We start from the raw sequence: 23,889 nt of genomic DNA on the forward strand, positions 1-23,889 counted from the left end.
GGTGGAAATTGAAAATTTGACGGAGCCTTTTGATTCAAATGGGTAATAATAAGAACATTTGATAGGAAAGTTCAAGGAAGGTTATGGGCTTAATACGTGTAAATTCCACGTTCAATTTTATCACGCTGAGGTGATGTTTCTTGAATTGTAACGTTGCAAGTATTTGCTGAAGTAGCGAGTGTGTGCAAGTTAATTCTTTGAATTAACTTGGATGTCTTATAAGTTAAAAACTTGAACATCGGATTCCAATATTTGATCTCTATTAAGCAGATAATAGGATTAAATTCACACTTAAATGTTAAAATCTAACAGGAATAAAAATAAGATGGAGAATTATTGGATGCTTTTTTGTAATGAAGTTTTCTCCATAGAATTATTCAGTTTTGTGAAGTATAATCATAATCATTTTCATCGTAACTTTTTAATTTTTTCTATCACATATCGTCGGCACACTCAATCTTGTGTCCACGATGGCATGTAGGTATTTAGTTACAAAAAGAGTACAAGGGTTAAAAAACAAAAAAAGCAAAATCAATTTACAATTTTACAGATCGTGCAAGTGTTTGTCCCCATCGAATAAGGAACAAAATTACTTACATCATAGTCTACTTGGATCTTTCTGTGGTGAGAAAAGGAAGGAGATGGAAGAAATTTGGTCCTTGATACTATGCAAAATTTGAGTGGCAGAGGGCCTGAGAATGGGGGACTGACGAAGGCAGAGAGCAGCAATGGAAAGCATGGCCCTGGCTTCATCCAAGTCAAAGTCCCCGGCCAGTCGTGGATCCACCAATTCATTCACTTTTGTAGCTTCGCAATCAGCAATATCGTTGAGCATAGATCCTGCTAAAGAAGTCAACAGCTGACCGTTCTCAGGGCAAAAGGCCTCCATCCCCGTTACAAGTTCTAGAAGGATGACTCCAAAGCTGTAGACATCAGTCTTGGTTGAGGCCATTCCGGTCCTTAAGTAGTGAGGGTCTGTGTAACCTGGCGAACCTATCATCATCACTTGCTTCGTTATCCTCGACCTCGAGGGTGAAGGGGAAGGGGAAGGTGGCAGCACGGCGGAGGAGAATCCCATCTTTGCAGACCCAAAATCGCAGAGCTTGCAATTGAGATGCTCCTCCAGGAGGATGTTAGAAGCTTTGATGTCGCCATGTACGATGTGAAGGGTGCATCTCTCATGTAAATACTCAATTGCTTGCGCAAGTTGGAAGGCTATAGCCATGCGGTTCCTCCACGGAAGTTTGCTGCTGCGTGGAGTTCCATGGAGCTTCTCTTGCAAGGTCCCGTTTGGCACGTACTCAAACAACAGGACACCTTCATCTGAAGCACACAATAACAGTAAATTAATTAATTTTAGCAAGCACAGAATTAACTAAATTGTATTAAACATGAAGTCCGGAAATTGATGGGAGCCCTGCCGAAGTAGGTCTGTACCTCTATCGTCACAGTATCCGATAAGTTTGACAATATTGTCATGGGAAAGGTGGAGTAGGATATCAAGTTCCTGCTTGAAGACCTGACTGAGACGGTCGCTCCCGACGTGGATCTTGATTGCCCCATTAGTACTAGTGGAATCATTAATCAAGCGAGCAAGATAAACGTTGCTAAACCCTCCGGATCCAATCACCTGCGAGAAATTCTGGGTGAACCTCTCTACGTCATCCCAACTGTATTTCTTTACAGAGCGACCATCAATACCGTCGTCATGATCGTGATATTGATCTTGATCTTGATCAACGACAACATCAACTTGATCGAAGGGTTTGCGAGTGCGTCTCAAATTCTTGATTCTGAATAACTTGGAGAAGAAGGCCATAAGAAGTTGCAAGACTGGTAGTACGAAAAACAACGCGGAAACACTGATCAGGGCAATGACAATTGTGGAGTCAACGTGTGAAAGTGATGGTCTCTGACTACTGCAGCGTCTTGGGGGTTTAAAGGAGATGTCGTCGGTGGGTTAATGTTGGCGGCCCGCGGTGGGTGTGGGATGGGAAGAGACGCAGAAGGTGAGTTGAGAAGAAAAGAAAAGCAACAACGTCAGTAATAATAACAGAGGGATGCTGGACCAACCACCACTACACCCACAGACACAGACACTACTGGTGGGGATATAACGTCGTCCCAACATGTACATCTTACTCTTATTAGTCCTTAGATTTGTCAGATGTGTCAAACTCTGGGAGCAGAATTCGACACCGACACCCCCTTTGATCTTTTCAGATCTGTGTACATTACACACAGTCACGACAGAGATAGTACATGAGAAATTTGACTCTCTCTCTCCCTCAATTATTCAAATCGTTTTCTTTTCCTTTTTCTTTAATTAAACTTTTTTATTGTGAAACTTGTGTGATTTAAATATGGTGTGCTAACACCAACACTGAGAAATCCATGTTAAATTGTAAACAGTGGCGGACCTACAGCTGGGCTAGTCCGGGCTGTAGCCCGGTCTAGTCCAGAAACAAACATTTAAACCCCCTATCTTTTGATTAATTTTATATAAGGAAAGCATTTTTACTTTATTTTTATATAAGTCCCTGATTCAGTTACCTTTATATTTTTATCAAATTTCATAAAATAATAGAGTTTTTACTTTATTTTTAAATATGTCCCTAATTCATTTATATTTTTTTTCCAACTGAAATTAATGACTTATTTTATAAAATGATTAAATTATATATTTATTGAATAGATTGAAAACATTAGGGGGTCTAAAATGTTATTACTAGTTTAATTTGTTTTAAAAAAAAGTATATCGTAATATAACATTGTCACTAGTACTAAAAATACTAAAAATATATATAATAAAAATTATTAACAATTTCATAAATTTTTTATGTGAATGTTGAGATTTTATTTATTAATTATATTAATTAAGAAGATAAGTTAGAAAACAAAATTTGAGTATTTTGATATGATTTTTTAAAAAGAGTCAGAGTGCCTGACAAAAAAATAACAGTACGTAAATACCTTTTTGCTAGGTTAGAGTTTAGTTTATTATTGAAACTCTTGACGACTAATATTTTTATAATTTAAAAAGATGAATAAATTTTAATTGTTTAATTTATTTAAGCTCGGTAATTAAGTACTTTTCAAACATAAAGTTCTATTTGTAATTTTTAATTTATTATAATTACATGTATTGATTTATTCTTAATTGATTTATTAATTCTTATATAATTAGATATTAATATGTGTTGCAATGTTATATGCCATAATTAAAAAATAATATTTTTATATTTGAATTATCTTTTGGTTTCTAGTCTTTTGTGTAATTATTTTTATTTAAAGTACATATTTATAAGATTTTTCATGTCCCCCTTATTTGATGTACTTTTTTTTTTTACTTATGAATGTTTATGTTCATTTCAAAATATAAAATTTTTAATTTAGCCCCGGTGTAATATAAAGTTCTGAGTTGGCCCCTGATTGTAAAGAAAATAAAAAGATGATTTCCCTTGTTTATGAGTCAAATTAATATGCGCAGTAGCAGGTTGCTTGTCCTTGTCAATCTTCTTCTTCTTTGAAAGTGTGACTTCTATTTTTAATACTCCTTTTGGCGGTAAAAATTGTGCATGCTAGTCAAATTTCGTTTGCGTGACTAACTATTTTACTGTCATTAGATCCTGTGAATGGAACAGGGTTGATTATGAGCAGTCACATGATTAGCGGATAAGAATTTAGTAAAATTGTTATAATCTTTAATTTACTGTAACTAAATATAAAATTAGAGGATTAAAATACGAAATTTATAGTTTAAAACTTTAAATTACGCGTCAGCAACTAACGATTTACATGTATCAAAGAATAATAATATTTTTATTTATTATTAATAAAATACAAACTTTTTGTCTCAAATATAAATAAATATATTATTACTCACGTATTATTACTATATTTGCACGGCCCAGCAGGCATCCACGTTGACCTATGACTTGTCTCTTTTTTAATCACGTTTACAATAATAAAAATTGGCGTACAGTCGCATCAAAATCTACTAATCTAGTAGTTGAAGCTGAGTTGCCACAATCATTTCGGTGAAGGCCAGAGAAATGAGAATAGGCATGCCCTATTTAAAAAAAAAATAAGCATTTCATAAATCACAACACATCAAATAGAGCTTGAATCTCAACTGGGATAGTTCCTAGCCAGATAGAAGAAGAGTTTTTCCTCAAAACTAACTTATTTAAGGAATGGGCATAAACATTACATTGTCTTGGAGTATGATGGACTGCCACTTTCTGAAAATCCTTCAACTCATTTTGGATATCCAAAATTATCCAAAAATTTTTGTTCTGCTGCCCTTAGTGTTGTTTACTAACTGGACCACCTCTAAACAATCTGACTCAATGATCAAGGAGGCTAAATTTGCTTCTCTCACCACTTGAATTCCCCATAACATAGCCTCGGCCTCTGCAATACTGACCATTCCCTTTAGAGAAGACTAGTTGATGCCAGCTACAATTACTTTGTCGTTTGTTCCTCTGATGACTGCTCCCACTCTTGTAGTCTGATTCTGGACATTAATGGTAGCCTCCACATTGACTTTGAAGACATTTTCAGGGGGAGGGATCCACTTCTGCAGCTTCTCTCCACTGGAGTAGGCAATATGAGAGTGGTCTATCTTCCTTACTCTTTGAAAAGCATCCAAAACAGACTCTGCATTTGCAGTTGAGATATTGGGGGCTATCTTCTTGCCTTCAAAAATAAATTTGTTTCTAGAAAACCATACAGCTCAGCACAAATCTACCATTAATTCCAAATCAGCTTTCCTTAACTCTTTGGCCATTCCTTGCAAAATGCTGAAAATGTCCTGAGAGTGATGTTTAAAGCTTGGAACCGTAAAGGGAGATTATAGCCAGATCAATTTTGCTGCCTTGCACTCCAATAAGGCGTGGCTTATAGATTCTATGATCTTTCTAAATCTTTGACAAGTTGGCACTAGGAGGACTTTCATTTTCCACAGATTTTCTGCTGATGGGAGCAAATTGTTTGATGCCCTCCATATAAATATTTTTATTTTTTGAGGTAGCTCCAGGGACCAAAGGGCACTCCAATACTGAGACCTGCTCTCTGAGCTGCTAAGAGCATCTGGAAATTTCATTCTTAAGGCAAGCTGGTACCCACTCTTGACCAAGTATTCTCCCCTCTTATCATAATGTCATAGAACTTCATCATCCAAATGTTCTTTTGGGAGAGGAATCTTAAGAATTATTGCTGCATCTGCTTCCATAAAGTGTTGGTTCAGCTTGTCTTCATCCCAATGGTTATCTTCCTTAATTAGATATGCCACCACTGTGTCTGCTGGCAAAGTAGGGGGGAGATTGGCTTGAACGTATCCAGCCTTGGCAGCCAATTATCCTTGTAAACAGATATATTGCTGCCGTTGCCCACCCGCCATCTAAAGCCTTTTTTGATTACTTCTCTGTCCCAAAGAATGCTTTTTCATATTAATGAAGCATTGGACCCTACTGATGCACTTAGAAAGTTGGAGTTCTTGTATTATCTTGCTTGAAGGACTCTTGAGACCAGAGAATTTGGGTACTGCAGAAGTCTCCAAGCTTGCTTTGCCACCAAGGCTTGGTTAAAACTAGTAAAATCCTGAAAGCCCATCCCACCTCTGCTTTTTGCATGGTTAAGCTTCTCCCATTTTAACCAATGGATGCCCTGTTTATCTTCCTTCGCTCCCCACCAAAACGTCGCTATAGCCCGTTGAATGTCGTCACAAAGACCTCTCGGAATCTTGAACACACTCATTGCGTAAGCTGGGATAGCTTGGGCTGCCGCTTTAATCAAGATTTCCTTACCCCCACTCGAAAACATTCTATGCTGCCACCTTACGATCTTGTTTAAAACTTTTAGCTTTACTTCATTGAAAAAACTCAACTTCTTTCTTCCGATCATTGAGGGGAGGCCTAAGTATTTTTCATGTTTGGAGACCATATTTAACTTGAAAATGTCCTTAATAGCAGCCGCTTGACTTGCAGGGATTTGACCACTAATGAATAAGGAGGATTTCTGAAAATTAAAAATCTGCCCAGAAGCTACTGTGTAGATGTCGAAAATCTCCTTCAGATGCTTACAATCAGCCACTAAAGCACGAGAAAAAACTAGGCTATCATCTGCAAACAGAAGGTGGGTAATTGAGACTTCCTTTGCAAATTTCAGACCTCGGATTAACTGATTCTTTTCTGCCTTCACCAGTAAATTGGAGAATGCATCATCACAGATGATAAAGAGATATGGGGATAGCGGGCAGCCCTGCCTCGGACCTCTTTCCGGCTGAATCATTCCCTTTGGCACACGCTTAATAATCACCGAAAGTGAGGCAGTAGAGACACACCTCATAATCAAATCCACCCAAATGGGTGAGAAACTCAGCATTAACAATGTTTGTTTCAAAAAAGACCACTCAACTCTATCATACGTCTTACTAATATCTAGCTTAAGAGCCACAAAACCGTTCCTCTTCCCTTTATAGTGTCTTATCTTATGGAGGCATTCATAGCCAATAATAACATTGTCTGAAATGAGGGAATAGGCATGCCCTTTGAACTATCAAGAAGAGGTAAAATTCTTGGATTGGGACCCATTATTCACCTTGCCTTTTACTTTATCTTTTCAGATGATGAAGACGTGTCTCTTGTTAAGTTAGATGGTTATGATTTATTTAGTTATCTTTTAATTTATTCGTTTATTAACTCAACAAAAAAAATTAAAAAATAATAATATTGGAAATTCTAGCAATTGAATTTCAATTTAAATCTTAATTATTATATATCATTTATTTATTAGATAATAATTATCATAATTAATAAAATTAATATTCCATCATTTAATAAATTATTTTTGAATTAATTAAAACTCAGTTGTTGATATTCATAACATTACTCTTAATAAAAATAAATAAATAAACAAATAAACAAGATGAGGAGAATCTCAATCCAAAATTATTTTAGATAATCTGTAGTTGCTTATCAAATATCAATGTACCACGATTGAAATGATGTATGCACGGTATAAATTTTATTAAATAAAGCAATTTGCGTCACTGCCCAACCTTGATTTAAAAATTTTCAAGGGCTCAAAGCTATGTATATGTAATGCTATACTAACGAGAGAAAAAAAATGCCGAGCACAAAACATAAACGAGTTACTCAATGCTGGAGAATTATTTGGGCTTATAAATATAAAAAGATGTACCACGTTATTGTTTCTGATTTGTGAAATTAATTGTCCTTTTTGTTGATGTTGGAACGTCTTTCACTCCACGCGCACGTGCACACCATTACAATCAATTACTAATTTGAAGATGAATTGCACGAGTCAAGTCTGACTTCCAATTGATTAATTATTCAATTTCAGTTGAAACATCTTTGTCGCCAACTCTTTTCGAATATTTTATTTTGAAGAAGGAAAAAAAAAAAAAAAAAAAAAAAAAAAAAAAAAAAAAAAAAACTCTTATCGAATATTGAAGGAGGCTGTCTTCTCAGTTTACCGAAACAGCAGACAAAGGCCTGAAACAATTTTCCGTCAGCCAATAATGAAATTAAAACAATGTTCCGTGCATGTTTATTTAAATAAATATTTATCTTTGAGTAGCTAGGCTATAAATGATTTCTTCCTCCAAAGTTCCCAGTGGATATTCTACGTTTCTATTTGCATGAATATTAAGACACGGCTTATGTGTATGTACTTCGATTATCAAAATCTAAACTTGCTTTAAACTCATCTTGTATCAATTATCATCGTTGATAAGTGACAACGGCCCATTTTTTGTTCTAACGATCCCATCGGAAGTTTCGAACCAAAATGCATTTTTTGGAGAGTCTCTTTGGTGTTCCAAGGCATTCCTCAGTATATAAGTGATAAGGAGTGCATAAAAAGACCGAAATTTGTTGGTGATGTTCGATTTGAAGAAAGGAGAGGAAAAGAGTAGAGAGAAAATGAGAGGAATGAAGAGGTGATGAGAGCAAAAGAGTACAAAACTTAATTTGTATTGTTTTGTTCGACACAGAGAATTTTGAAGAAGGAATTACATTTTTTTGACAAATTTACCCTTTGGGCATTAGTGTTAAATGTTCAATATTTATTGGTAACTACAATAGAATAATTAAACCATAAATTAATTTAATCTAGAAAATAAATAATTTAGCCATATATTAAATTTCTAATTAATTATTTATTTTATAATCAATTTAACTAACACTGCATAACAAATTATATTAATTCAATTAGCTTCTAAACACATTATTATTGAATACAAATAATGAATTAGTCAACTTAAATTATCTGTTTATTTAATGAAGAATTGGAATTGAATTCCATGAACCTTGGTGCAACCAAACCGTGAAAAAAGCAAACGAAATCAAATTATTTTCTCCTCCTCACTCCTCTACCGCCACCGAACATTTCCTAGGTCAAATTTCTAATGTATGTAACCCCACAAATATAGGGAGATTTGAATCCATTTCCACACATATGTGGGTATCAGCAACAAAAGGGTTGTTTCCATTACAAGGAGCATTTTTAATATGAACACACACTATCAATTCTGATATTTAAAGTTCAAGAGGGCATGAGTGCCAATTTGAATCATGACGTGATTTTTCAACCTGATTTAATACAAAATAAACAGGTTTAAGGTTTGTAAATATTAACACCGTTAAAAATTATGTTGATTTTATGTAATTTATTTAATAATTATGTCAAATTTGAGTTTGAACTCTCTAATTTGTCAATTCATTAATAACATGATTGCCTATTCGATTAATCATATCATGTTAACTTAATTTTGATTAATAGTAGTATATTATTTTTGTCATATTTAAAAATTTTAATAGTTATATTTAAATTAAAATTTATTCGAATTTAAGTGTGTAGTATTACAAATATTTAAAAATGGATGATGAATATTTGAAGTATGAATATCCATTCGAATTTAAGTGTGCATTATCAAAATACCCTTAACAATTTATGTATTTCCAATATTATATATAAGCCTAATATTTTTGTATTATTCTTGAAGTTATTTTTTTAATTGCTTTAAATTTTTATTCACATGATAACATTAATTAAACTTAAATATTGAACAAATCAAATTATATCCATTGTGATGAATTAAAAATAAAATAATAGTGTTGACTTTATAATAAAATTTGATGTTATCATTACATCTTTTATTGAAAAATTAAATTAAGATCAACAATGATCATATTTTTTTTAATGCTACCAAACTTATTAACTTGTGAAAATTATGAATTGTGAAGAGCAAACATATGCACAACTTAAAATGATATTTATGTCAAACTACTAGCTTTTAAGTTTTTCTCTTTAAATGTTGAAAAAGAAAAAAACGAACATGTCATTCAGACTGATTCAGACTTCAGCTAAATTCAGACCTATTCAAATTTCAAATAAAAAAAAAACGCAATCTAAATATAGTTGATAAAACTAAATTTCAAATCCTAGGTTTTTACACGTTGCCCAATTAAATTGGGCCTGATGAGATGGAATGGGGATTAAATAGGCTGTAAACTGCTTATAAAACATCTTATAAAACCCCACATTTTTATGCTTACAAGTTACAATTATGACAAAAGTTGAAACACAAAAAGATATTTATTTTTTTCAAATCCATCTTCAATTCGTTAATTTAAAAAAGGGTATTGTCGCAGGGAAGTCTCATTTGTTGGGAGAACATGTGCCTCCCGATTCGAGTGGGGGCTTCTAGTCTGGGTTGTGGTACGGGCTTAAAGGTGCCTCCCACAGTTGGGGCCCTCCACAGGATACCTCGTGGTTAAGACTAAAAAAAAAAGGGTATTGGTTTCTATTTTTATTAAGTTAGATAATAGTTGTTGAAATTATTTCAGATTATGGGAGGTAATTGAAATTGAAATTTCACAAGTCACACAAGAAAATTTGTTAAATTCGACATAGTTTATATAAAGAGTTGAATGTTAAGTTTTTTTAAAAGAGAGAAAGCCAAGATCTTTTAATGGGTTTGAAAGAAATAGAAATGAAGAGTGGAGATTTGAAACAAGTTCTTAGTAATATAAAAAAATACTCAATTTATATTATGGGAGTTAATCCAAACTAAAATAGAGGTCACATAAGAGTCTGCGTCTAAGCTGCTCCAGGAGCACTACACTCCTCATTTTTCCCTATCTACAGTAACCATTGAATATAATAAATACATGTAATCCAACGTTCCAAACGATTACATGTAGCATATGAGTGTTGCCGGTGGTGTCGGTTAATAGAAGGTAAAAACATTAAAAACAACATTGTTGTTCACAAAAATAAGAATTTCGTACATATATTGCAATGATAGTTTTGTCTAATGAAGCAATAAAAAAGTTAGGAGCTAAAAAAGAGGTTAAAAACAATTTAAAGTACAGAAGTAGAAATTTCTAAGGGTAAATAGGCAAAATAGATGCCAGAAACTGGTGGTAGTCAAGTGCATTATTAATCCAAAGAGGAAATAGAGTTCAAAAGAGGAGGTTGGCGAAGTAATCGAAAGAGGAAATAAATGTGAATGTAGCTTTGTTTAATAAGCATTCTTCATAAAAAAACGAATGTAGCTGATTTGGGATGACTTTCGATAGACTGGAATGAAAATGCAATCACTATCCCCATTAGTTGATGATCATGAGCAGGACACGTCCTCTATAATTGGGCCAAAAAAAGAAAAAGTTTCAGTAGTTTAGTTATTTAATTAATTAAAAAGCTGGGTTGAAGAAACGCGATCACATCAGTATGGTAATGTAAAAGCATAAACTTATTGGAATGTCTGGTTTACCATTGATTTGTTAAATAATGTATGGCCAAAAAGATGAAAATCGACCATGGAATTTGTCGATAATAAACATTATGATCCCATAACCTGGATCTTAGCTTATAGGAATACATAATATAGGAGGAACAAATTCTGAAATTACAAATCATAAATTAGGACTTTATAAAATAATAAACATTTCAAATGAAATAATAATTACTGCCGTGAAATAATAACAAAATAAGACAAAAGAATACATTTCAAGGTATGTGGGGTACTACAATTAACTTAATACATATGGAGATTATAAAATGACGAACTCAGATTGAGCTTAATAAAGCCAGTGTTATCGTTGTTAGCCTAAAGGGCTACACATAATGTAATTTTGATGATAACAAACATGTGTCTTAAGTAAAAATAATAAATATTGTATTTCACATTTTCACTAGTTTTTTAAGGATCATATTTATGCAAGTGAATCAAGTGAAATTAAGATTGAAGACACTCAACGGATAACGGCGACATCAAGAATATAGTTTAGAGCTCAACGAATAAATTAGTGCGAAAAATTCTTGTAAAGCCGGTATGATTTAATTGATGCATGATTTAGCATTTGAGAAGCTCAAGAGATTAATTTAATTAAATACTTTTCATAAACTAAAAGGTTTTATTTTTATAAAGTAAAGTATTTTGTGGATTTACGTAATTTGGTCTTAAATGCTAAGATTTGAAATCTTTGATTTTAAATAAGTATTAAATTTCGAAGGTGGACGTTTTTACAAATATTTGAAATGTTTTGGGCCATACTATAATATTTTGGACTAAAGTGAAAGATTTTGAGAACTTTGAAAAATATAGGTATTATGTTGAAAAGGACCTTTGTGCGAAATAATAAAATCTTTGGGGCCATATCATAATTTCAGAAAGTTTGGGAAAGACAACTATTCTTAGGAAGTTCTGAAATTGGACCTATTTGTAAAGTTTTATAACGTTTTGGACTATAGTATAATTATAAAAAGTTTTGGGCCAAAGTAGTGAACAATATTACTGTAGCAAAATTCAAAAATTACGGTAATATCACTGTTCCTGAGCAGCTAGCAAGATAATCAAGCGGCTAGCAGGATAATCAAGCGGCTAACCGCTTGAGCGCGGGAATTTGCGTATAACGGCTAGTTTTCGGGCTATCACTATAAAAACTCAACTCAAACTTCATTCTAAGGACTAATACAAGCAAATATAAGATCATATAACATATATTAAGCTTCCATTTTGCAAATCATCATTGCTGTGTAAATTAGCAAGTGTACTAGTCGGCACAAGTAATATAATGGAGAGTAGAGTATCGTCCCACAAAGATTGTATATCCTATTAGTTACCGAAATTATTCTAACCCTTATCTATTTGAACAACCGAATAAGCGAATTTAGATTAAAATAAAATAAAATAAAATAATTAAAAATTAAATAAAGATGCAGGCAGTAATAGAAATCACCAAGAGATTAAGACACTAGGACATCCGATTTCACCATAACCAATCCAATTTAATCCTCCATCTATGCTATTAAAATTTACTACCCATATTGACAGTAAATTTCCCTAATTTATTCAATATCCTCTCTCGAGTAATATCAAAAATATCTCTGCATATCAACTCACTACATCTCTATGTGAATTTAAATATGCAAAAATTCATTAAGTTCTATGAAAATTCTTAGATAAAACTACACGAATCACGTTGGCACATCTCTGTCTTTCGTTCAATTCATGGCATCTATTACACAGAGCAAAAATACATAAATCTCCTCTCGGTCTCATTATGTATCCTCAAATCATTCAAATATTGGCCAGATATTTAAAAGCATTAAGCACAATAATGAACACTCAATCATGGAATAATTAATTAAAAATAATATAGATTTATGGAATTAAATCTTCATAGTTAGGCTACATCATAACCCTAGTAAAATAAATTAGTTCATGAGAATATAAAGAGAATTTATTAATTTAATTAGAAACATTCAAGCAAGATAATAAAGAAGAGAAAAAGAAAAACTTAAGAATTAATGCGTCTTCTTCTTGCTCCAAATTATTCCTGCTGCTCTCGGTTTTTTCTCCAAACTTGCGGCTGCTGCTCTATTATTTATTTTCTCTTGGCTGACTATTGTTCCCCTTGTGCGGCTGCCTTTCTTCCCTTTTATAATGTTGTGATTTCTTCCAAATCCTTAAAGGAAAAGGATTGCAAATCCAGCCCACGATCCTTAAATGAAAAAAATTAAAAACAAAAGCCCAACCGCCTATTTCATTCCTAAGCCAATCATAATTAAAAGCAAAAGCCTTTCCACGTGTTGCATGCCATATTCTCTTTGTAACTGAATTCTTCAATGCTTCCTCCACGTGCTGCATGCATGCTTAATGATTAATTAAATTAAATCCTTTGTGATTTGTTCTAATTAATTCTCTTTAATCCCATATTGTACCTAAAATAATAAAATATGAAAATTAAAATAAAATTAACATAATAAAACATAAAATTAAGTTATGGAAGCATTAAAATAATAGATAAATTATTACCACATCAATCATTTATTGAATCATTATTGAGCTATAATTTGTTTATCCACTCTTAAAGAGAGTTTCATTGTTGTGATTTTTATTTCTCATCAAATTGTGAGTGTACAAGTGTGAGAAACACTTGGGGTGAAGAGATTGGGGATATAATCTCTTGTTGTAAAGGTCCATTGACACCTTGGAAGTCAATTGTAAACATTTGAAGCCTTGGGAGGCTTGGATAGTGAAATCCTCAAGCCGGGTGAGCTTGGAGGCGTGGACGTAGGCGGGGATAGCCGAACCACGTAAAAATCCTTGTGTTTGTTTTCTCTTCCCTTACTCTTTTAATATTGTGCTTGATTGAATTTATTATTTTTGATTTGATTAAGGCAATAGATTAAATTGTTGTGCGAATTGTATTGCATAAATTTTAAAAACCCAATTCACCCCCCCTCTTGGGTTGCATAACTTGCATTTCAATCCTATTGGTGGACACAGTGGCTAAAGGCAAATGATGAGTTCATCTAGTTATGAGCAAGTTTCACAAAACTATGCCAAGAAATCTATGAGCTCAGAGGTAGAGCTTAAAGCTATTCAAACCAAAATGAATTTTGATAAGATGAAAGGCACACAATGTTTTGTGCATAAAGGAAAATAAAAGGGTAATGAATGTCCATGCCTTGGTAGGTTGTGAGAATTGTACAAAATGTATGAGGATATTTTCAAGAGAAATTGTTGGTCAAGGACCAAATGCAAGCAATGAAAAGTGAATCATATGCCAAAGAATGCATTGTGCACTAAAGTGTCCGGTGACAAAAACCCTTTAAGGGTGGATAGCAGTGGAGCTATAGGGACATCTTAAACAAGAAAATTGAAGAGCTAAATAAAAGAGTATGAAATATAATTTTGTTAATAAAATTGAAGAGGTAAATATTTATTAAACTTAGATTGTTGAATGTCAAACCAAATATTAATAAACTGTAATTTCATTGGTTTGAACATTGTATGTTAACATATTATTTATGTGAATTAGACAAAACTAAAATTTGTGACATGGATAATTTGAATCTAGAGGATTCATGGAGGATTGTACAAATCTAATTATGGTTACACAATTAGCAAATTATTTATTATGAGAAAAGCAAAAAATTTAAATGAAAAGAATTTCAAAGGTGGGAGCAAACATGTTGTATTATCTGACAACTTTAAACCTTGTGAGATTCTTATCTAATGATACTTATGTGCCCAAAATTATTAGTAAGCTTAAGTATTGTAGAAATGTTCTATCACGAAGGCTATACATTGCCTAAGAAGTATAAGTTTTAAGTGGGATTGTCTGTGACCTTTCTACTCTTTTCCGAGGACCCAACCTAACTAGTGTACTTTTGGATACAATTTGAGCTACCATTGGAGTTTATTCAAATCATTGCCCATGAAATCATATGGTAAGATGATAAGAGGAACAACCCAAGTCAACCAGGTTGTCGATGCAATGCTTGAGCTAATAGCTGCAATGCAACAAAGTCATTGTTCCTGGTAATAGTAAAGCATAATAGGGCTGCTATTGAAAATTGATGAAGACATTATCGTTTACATTTTGTTAAGAAGTTTTTTTTTATTATTATTGGCAGTATTTGTGTACATGAAATTATGATAGCACAATTTGACCAAAATTTTCACAACGTGTATAGTAAAAAAGAAGTAGCCAAAGAGCTTTGAAAGTCATTCCAGTAGAAATATATAACTAAGGATGATGGTACTAAAAAATTTGTTAGAGGTCACTTCTTAGATTATAAAATAGTGAACTCTAAAACTTTAATATGTCAAATTTAAGAGTTATAATCATTATTGTCAAAGATTCATGCCAAGAGATGAATTTGAGTGGAATTTTTCAAGTGATTATTATTAAGAATATGCCCTTTAGATGGGAAGATTTCATTAATTATCTTGAGCATAAGCAATAGGAAGTGAGTATTGAAAATCTGATTTTCGGACTTCGAACTGAAGAAGATAACAAAAGGATAATTTCAATGGCAAAAGTAAATGTTGTTAAATATGGTCAAAGTTATAAAGCTAAGTACTTAAAAGGAAGTAGCAAATGCCTAATATAAATTGTAGAAAAATGGAAATTTTCTTACGTATTCTTGTGAATGTGAAGGGTTTAATGATAAAATAGTCATTCATTCACGAAAGAAGGTGAATATAGGACGAAAACTATAGATTGCTCCAATTTATGCATTGTATAGTCAATTTGTAATGGGAAAGGTAAATAGCAATATGTGGAATCATAAGTCTTGACTTATATGCCATAGACATAATACCATTATACAATTAATTCTCTACTAAAAGTTATTTCTATTGGCAAGTAAAGTTAAAGAATAACATTATAGATCCACTAATAAAAAGGTTAAATACAAATCTAGTAGAGAAGTTACTGAGGAGAATTGGATCAAAAACCTATTAAAAAATAAAGGGTTTTTACGAAGAAAAATTCAACCTATTTGACTAGAAATCCTAAGATCTAAGTTCAAAGAACAACCTAATTGTATAAAACTTAGCTAGATCATTGTTATTCTCCTGTGAGGTTATTTTATTGTCCATTCATATGAAAAGATAATGATGCCCGTAGGGAGATTCTTATGCATTGGAAATATGAGCAGATTAATACGAGTTACTCCTGATTAAGAAATCACCCATGTGAGAGAAAAGTAGATCCGCTTTGCAGGAAATTATTTAAGACTCAATTCTTAGAACTTTTGCGGAATTTGGTAGATGTTCATGCCCGAGATGAACATAATCATGAGAAGTCAGTTCTGTTAAAAGAGATTCCTATGTGAAATATGTCATAGTTTACATGAAAGGTAGAATAATTCAAGAACATCATGTCTATTGGACAGCTAGTAAACATACATTCTCATCTTAAAATTCTTTTGCAATCTTGATATATGTATTCTTCTCTTTGTATTTTCTATTTATACAAAACTTGAAAACATTAGATTCAGGAAAATAAAGAAAAAGAAAAAAAGATAAATATTTCAAGCTTGTCCAATTGTACTTGTGAGTGCCATTTAGTTGAAATGTTAAAATTTTTGAACCTCGCTTACATAAATGAAAAGGGGAATTAAGTTGTTAAGCTAAATAATAATAATAATAATAAAGTTTTGTACAATTGTAAAAACCTCCCAATCCAATGGGTTGAATTGGATTTAAATTTTTTAAAAAACATACATATGCAAGTAAAACAAATTAAAAGAGAAAAAAAAATATTAGTGGGATTAATGTCGTGTCTTCAATTATAATAAAAATAGAAGTTTGATGAGAATAATGAAAAAGTATCAATGGTCTAACTCTATACAAAGTCTAATCCTTAAGTCTAAGGTCCACTAGCCACCAATTTTTTTTTGTTTTTTTTCCCCTTAATTGCGCGAATTATGATGTTGATACAGTAGTAAAGATAGTTACGGGGTTTTATAACTGGCTTAAAAATGGCAATCAATTACTTGCCCAGGATTAAGGTTGGGTAAAGGTACCTTATATATCTTGAATGGAGTAATAGGAAGTTTGTTCATTGCAACTATTAGTTTTCATGTATCCAACGAAAAACGACAGTGTTCATGATGAATACGTGGGAGAAGTATAAGTGGTAAAATTTTACTCAGCCCCTTAATTATTTCGATTATAATACGAGTAAATGAATTGAGTAATTAACTCACTTAACCGTTGTGTTGGGCTGGGGTTTAGAATTTTTTATTACAATAATTTATTTATAACAAGATTAATTGTTTCATCAATTACACTATATAAGCTTATATTTTAGTCAACATATCTATGTTATATTGATTAAACTGTTTAGGTAGATAATACAACACCTTTAAACAAAAATCCTACAAAAACATGTTAAAATTATTTTTAATGAAAATTATTAAAATTTTATTAAATAGGTGACACTCACACAATCATAACAGTGACACAATAATAAATAATTTTAGATTTTTGACATAATTAATAAATAAACTGGGTTTAAGTAAATAAAATTTAACATATACGAAGATAACACAAATTGTGTGATATTTACACCACAGAGCAATACCTTATTATGTTCCCACATAAATTTTTAAAAAATAAAGAATCAAAAAATAGAAAATTTGGAAAAAAAAAAATGAGAGTGAAATACTTTTTTTTTATTGAGATTTTTTTAATGTTGAAATGAAATGTTTAGAAAATCCGCTAAAAGGAGCAAAGAGACATTTTTTGTTTTTCAAAGCATAACAGTGAACAATGCGTTTGGTAGGAGCTTTTTTTTTTTCCTTAAGGAAATGAAATATTCTTGTTTTTCACCTTTTATTTATGTTTGGGAAGGAAATATGAGACCAATGATGAAGCGCCACGTGTCGATATTTAAGAGATTAATTTATCTCGGGTACCTTGGGTACCTCGGGTACTCTAAGTACCCCGGCTACCTTAAGGACTTCGGGGGTACCTCGGGTACACCATGAAAGGATATAAAAATCTTCGTAAATATGTGAAGGGATATGCGGGTCCTGAATCGCAAAAAGATCGGTTTGATGCGTGTCGAAAAATAAGGAAATCTTGTGCCGCAAAAGAGGAGATAGCCGCCTGTCACGACAGCAAATCCACCAAAAGTGTGATATTGTGACAGTTGGGACCACCAGCTTTTCCTGCTACACCTGCAAAATTACAACGGAATTGCAGAGGTACGCGAGACCACTCCACTATGCCCAGCACGTCAATACGCCACAAACTTGCTCTCCACTGATATTTTTGAAACATCTAAGCCGCCTTACGCATAAAAATAAGAATATTCCTGACATGACAGTAGGGAACGCCACTAAAATAGCGCCAGGTGGCACGGCGACCGGGGTACACCATATAAATACTCAGGTTTGATTTTTATCAAGTAAGTAAACAGACTCACCAGAAAAAACTAGGGTTTCTTCAACCTCAAAATCTCCATTACCGAGAGCTTGCAAGCTCTCTAACCTGAGATAACCCAACTCTGACTTGAGCGTCGGAGTGTGGTCGCCGGCCACCCCGGCTCCACCTCTGACCTTTTTTTTTGTTGTTTCACAGGTTTAAGGCGAGTTTCACCGGCCCTCCACACCTGAAGTCAGATTCCCTCCATAACCACCGTCATTTCAATCCTCCTTCATTCCACAAAAAGCCTAAACAGCTCGCACGTGCCGAACAAGCGAGGTACCCCGGTCCCCGACAAAAATATAAATTTATTGCTCTTGGGTTGGTTTTGTGGTTTTTTATTCATTGACCAAAAATCAGCCGCAAACAATTGGCGCCGTCTGTGGGGACACGAGCAAAAAGCTTCCACACGATGCTAAGCTTGTCGGTACGTGTGCTTGCACAGCCATGGCACCCGACGTACCACTGATAACCAAATGTTATGTCATGATGGAGCAGAGGACCACGGCGGTGATGAGAGGGGTGACTCGACAAGGAGGGCATCCCGCCTAGAGAAAGGCAAATCAGTTAAGCAATCAACTGGTATTCAACCCGACGAGGAGCCCGTTACTCATAAACACTTTGAGGATTTAGCTCATGCGATTCTCAGAGCAGTAGGATCTCGGGTACCCGAAGCAGCCACTTCTCCGGTAACTCAAGATGTCCCGCCTCCACGCGGTGAGAAACAGATCATACCAAGATCTGAAATACCGGAGGGAAGTAGACCAAAGCATGGGCCATCGAGCACCCATTCAAAGCAAACAAAAAGCCCATGAAGATCTTCGGTACAAGTTGAACGCTAAAAGAGCTTCCCAGACAACAGAGGCCTCCTCAGGTGCACCTGGGGTACCCCGCGAGTTCCTGGAAAAAATGGAGTACCTCGAAGCTCAAGTGAAGCTCCTTTCTAAAAAACAAAACCCTACCAATGCTCTAGCGCAAGCAGTGCATAACTCGCCATTCACCATGGAGATTCGGACAGCAGTTCTCCCGGAAGCGTTCACCATGCCTCAAATACAACAATACTCGGGTACCTCAGATCCCGTGGAACATGCTGAGTTATATCGTGGCCAGATGATGATTAAAGGAGTGGACGACAATGCTATGTGCCGGATGTTCCCGCATACCCTCACCGGACCAGCCAAGTCATGGTTCCGATCGTTGAAGGCAGGTAGTGTATCCTCCCTAGACCAGCTCCTAAAAGATTTTGTTCATGAGTTTGGTTATGCATCCACCCAAGACATAACATCCTCCAAGCTTGCTTTCATCAAGCAAGGGGATTCGGAGTCTTTAGCCGAGTACGTAACCCGCTTCCACCAAGAGGTGTTGCGTACCGGTACATTTGGTCACCAACATACTCTCACTCATTTTAAAAAGAATTTACGTTTGGGGAAGTTATGGCAGTCATTTCAAAAACACCGCCCTCTTTCATATGGGGAAGCTCGTTCTCGAGCCCTGCAACAAATAGAAATAGATGAGAAGTGTAACCTAAAGCGGGAAGAAGACAGAGTCGAAGTTGTGAGAAACAAGGAGAAACCCAAGAGAGCCGATGTACCTCAGGTACCCTCTCAAGCACCCCGGGTACACAGCCCACCTCGTTCAACCCCACGTGGGAGAGGACTGAATATCCCTGGTGTACCCCAGGTACCCCGAGTACCTCAGGTACCCTTCCGAGCACCCTGAGTACATAGCCCATCGCTACCACCAGAACAACGGGAAGCACCACAAAAATCCAGATATGACTCTTTCCACCATTTGAATCAATCTCCAGAACAAATATTTTACCATATTAGGGATACGGGGATGCTTCGCCCACCTAAGCCAATTCGAAAATACCCCAATATGAAGCGTAGCTTGAAGTATTGTGAGTTTCATGAAGATTTCGGCTATAGCACCGCCGAATGTTTTCACTTGAGGAAAGAAATTGAGTCATTGATTCTGAGTAGGTATCTCAAGGAATTTGTGGCTGATATGCGTGAGGCAAGGAAGTTCTCGGAGCAAGATAAGGGTAAACAAGTTGCTAACCCTCATCCCGAAGCCGAGATACCCCAGGGGTCTAAGAAAGGCGTGTATGTTCGAATGATAGCAGGGGGTCCTACCCTCGCTGGGGAATCTAGACGGGCCATCAAACGTTACAGTAAGCCACCAATTTTGGATCGCCCTGGAAAAGATGTGAACTTCGCTTGTCAAAATCAACTTAGGGTACCGGGGGTACCCCACCGTCCCCCATCTATCCTTTTCACAGAGCAAGATGCTGAAGATGTCTCGTACCCTCATGACGACACCTTAGTAATAACGTTGAAGGTTGCTACTGGTAAAGTAGCAAGAACTCTTGTAGACACCGGCAGCTCCGTTGATATCATTTTCAAAAGCGCCTTGGATCAACTATTGATTGAATCGCTAAAGATCACCCCATGTGCTACACCTCTTATTGGGTTCGCCGGCGATATGGTTATCCCAAAGGGCATCATTACGCTACCCGTTACACTTGGTAAGGTACCTCACCGTGTTGTTCATATGATTGATTTTCTTGTTGTGGATCACCCAGGTGCCTATAATATCATCTTGGGAAGACCATTCTTAGCAACAACTAAGGCGGCAATCTCCATGCATTACCTCGCCATGAAGATTCCAACCGCTGGAGAAATTATCACGATCAAAGGGGATCAGCAATCGGCTCGAGGGTGCTACTCGGTCACATCGAAAGTGAGCTACCAAATCACCACCAATATGTTCCTGGAGGGGTACCCCGTCAGCACAAGGCCATTTACCAGCCTATCCAAGCGGGCACTGGCTAGACGCCGGAGAGTTGCACGTAAGAAAGCTCAACGGTCCACAAACTCCCAGGTACCCCAAGCGTCGTATGAAGCTGGGCCAATGGAAATGGATGTGGTAGCTCCCAGGGCACCACTGGTACCCCAAAGTCCCAATTCAGCATCAATGGGAGAAGTCGAGGTACCCCTGGATCCCCGGGTACCGAAAGATGAAAAGCGAGGAGCACCGGCTGAGGATTTTGTGTCTGTTTTGATCTGCAATAAGGACCTAACCAAGATGGTCAAGGTAAGCTCCAACCTCCCTGACCAACACCGAGAGCAGCTTATTGAGTTCTTAAGGAAAAACTTAGATGTGTTCGCTTGGTCTCACGCGGACATGCCGGGTATCCCGCCTTCTATCACCTGTCACAAGCTCAATGTCGATCCACATCATAGGCCTATCAAGCAAAAACGTCGAGCTTTCAACTAGGAACACTATGACGCCATTGAACAAGAAGTGGACCGATTGCTAGCAGCGGGGTTTATTAGGGAGGCGGTGTACCCCGATTGGGTCTCAAATGTTGTACTGGTTAAGAAGTCTAACGGGAAATGGCGCATGTGTGTAGATTTCACGGATTTAAACAAGTCTTGCCCTAACGATAGCTTCCCATTTCCCCAGGTAGACCAGCTTGTCGATGCTACTGCTGGGCACGAGATGCTTAGTTTCATTGATGCTTTCTCCGGGTACAACCAAATTCCAATGTACGAGCCTAATCAAGATAAAACGGCCTTCATCACCAACCGTGGGTTATACTGCTACAAGGTTATGCCTTTTGGTTTGAAGAATGCGGGCGCCACCTATCAGCGTTTGGTGAACAAGGTCTTCAAACAGCAAATCGGTCGTACCATGGAGGTGTACATCGATGATATGATAACGAAGTCGGTGTACGCCAGTGATCACTCGGGGCACCTCAGAGATACCTTCAATATTTTGAGAAAGCATCAGATGCGCCTAAATCCTGAGAAATGTGCATTCGGGGTGACTTCAGGTAAATTCCTTGGATTTATGGTACAACAGCGGGGAATTGAGGCTAATCCCGACAAAATCCAGGCGGTTCTTGGGATGAAGTCACCAAGTACCATTAAGGAAGTCCAGAGCTTAGCTGGCCGGATAGCCGCCTTGAGTCGTTTCATCTCCAAGGCCACCGATAGGTGCAAGCCATTTTTTAAAGCTTTGAAAGCGGGAAAGAAGCTCCAATGGACCGCCGAGTGCGAAGAGGCTTTTTAGAAGCTAAAAGAGTACCTCGTTAATTCACCATTGCTCGCCAAGCTTAAGCATGGAGAAGTGCTTCTGTTGTATCTCGTTGTTTCTGAGCACGCCACTAGCTCGTTGTTGCTTAGAGAAGATGAAGACGGGGTGCAACGGCCTATTTACTACACTAGTAGGGTAATGGTGGATGCGGAAAAGAAGTACCCCGCCACAGAGAAGCTGGTTTTGGCTTTGGTAATCTCTGCGAGGAAACTCCGGCCGTATTTTCAGGCCCACACCATTGTCGTTGTAATAAACCTTCCCCTTCGACAAATCCTCCAGAAGTTAGACATGTCTGGAAGACTTCTTCGCTGGTCTCTTGAATTGAGTGAGTTCGACATCATCTTCAAGCCACGCTCAGCTATTAAAGCCCAAGCCATCGCCGATTTCATTGCAGAATTCGCCAATGACTCCGGGGGTGAGGAGATCCCGGGGTACCCAGGCGAAACTACATCAACTATTGAAGAAGAGCATGTCTGGAAAATTTATGTGGATGGTTCCTCAAACTCGCACGGAAGCGGTGCGGGAGTAATAATCATCGATCCAGATAAGGTGAAGCTATGTTATGCCTTGCAATTCGGGTTCAAGGCCTCAAACAACGAATCCGAGTATGAAGCTATGATAGCGGGGCTAAGGATGTCGAAGGCCTTGGGCGCAAAAAGAGTCCACATCAAGAGTGACTCTCAATTGGTGGTCGGTCAGATCAACTCAGAGTATCAAGCTAAGGAAGAAAATATGAAGGGGTACCTCGGGAGAATAAGAGAATTAATATCTCAATTTGCTGAGGTCAAGGTGGAAAGAGTTCCACGATTAGAAAATTATGAAGCTGACAACCTCGCCAAAATGGCTTCCTTCGGTGCAACTCAGTCGGTTCGTCCAATCACTGCTGAGTACGTACCTACACCCAGTGTAATCTACTTGAGCCAGAAGAAATAGGGTCGATAACTGCTGGGGTACCCTGGATGCAACCAATCATAGGATACCTCAGAAGTGGGGATCTGCCCTCAAACAAGAATGAAGCAAGGAAGCTAAAGTACAAAGCTGCTCAATATTGTCTCATCGAGGATACCTTATTCAGAAGAGGGTTTACCCTCCCTTACTTAAAGTGCTTGGGAAATGAACATGCCAAATATGTCATGAGAGAAATACACGAAGGGATATGCGGTAACCACTATGGAGCACAATCATTGGCACAGAAGGCCCTTCGTCAAGGATTTTATTGGCCTACGATGCGGGAGGATGCCAAAAACATGGTCAAGAGTTGTGACAAGTGCCAGAGATTTGCCAAGGTACCCCACCTTCCACCAGAAAAGTTAATTGTCATGTCTTCTCCGTGGCCATTTGCTGTTTGGGGCATAGATCTCATTGGCCCACTACCAACTGGTAGAGGACAAGCTAAGTATGCAATTGTAGCCGTTGACTATTTCACAAAGTGGGTAAAAGCGGAGCCGTTGGCAAGCATTACGGAGAGAAAAACCACTGATTTTGTTTGGAGGAACCTCATATGCAGATATGGTATCCCTAATGCA

The 23,889-nt window shown here is 36.3% G+C and overlaps 2 protein-coding genes across 2 annotated transcripts; one reads left to right on the forward strand and one right to left on the reverse strand.

Annotated features, from left to right (window-relative positions):
• Positions 1-459: 459 nt before the first annotated feature.
• On the reverse strand, positions 460-2,383 carry LOC102616578 (probable receptor-like protein kinase At1g33260). Its single transcript, XM_006476165.4, has 2 exons — positions 1,438-2,383; positions 460-1,323 (listed from the first exon to the last, which is right to left on the reverse strand). The coding sequence occupies exons 1-2, from the start codon at positions 1,817-1,819 to the stop codon at positions 599-601; spliced, it is 1,107 nt and encodes a 368-aa protein (XP_006476228.2). The 5' UTR covers positions 1,820-2,383; the 3' UTR covers positions 460-598.
• Positions 2,384-19,171: 16,788 nt separating this feature from the next.
• On the forward strand, positions 19,172-19,981 carry LOC127901203 (uncharacterized). Its single transcript, XM_052437910.1, has one exon. It carries the CDS (start codon positions 19,172-19,174, stop codon positions 19,979-19,981), a length of 810 nt encoding a protein of 269 aa, XP_052293870.1.
• The last annotated feature ends 3,908 nt before the right edge of the window (positions 19,982-23,889 follow it).

The sequence above is a fragment of the Citrus sinensis genome, chromosome 3 (assembly GCF_022201045.2).
Source record: "Citrus sinensis cultivar Valencia sweet orange chromosome 3, DVS_A1.0, whole genome shotgun sequence".
Taxonomy (NCBI): domain Eukaryota; kingdom Viridiplantae; phylum Streptophyta; class Magnoliopsida; order Sapindales; family Rutaceae; genus Citrus; species Citrus sinensis.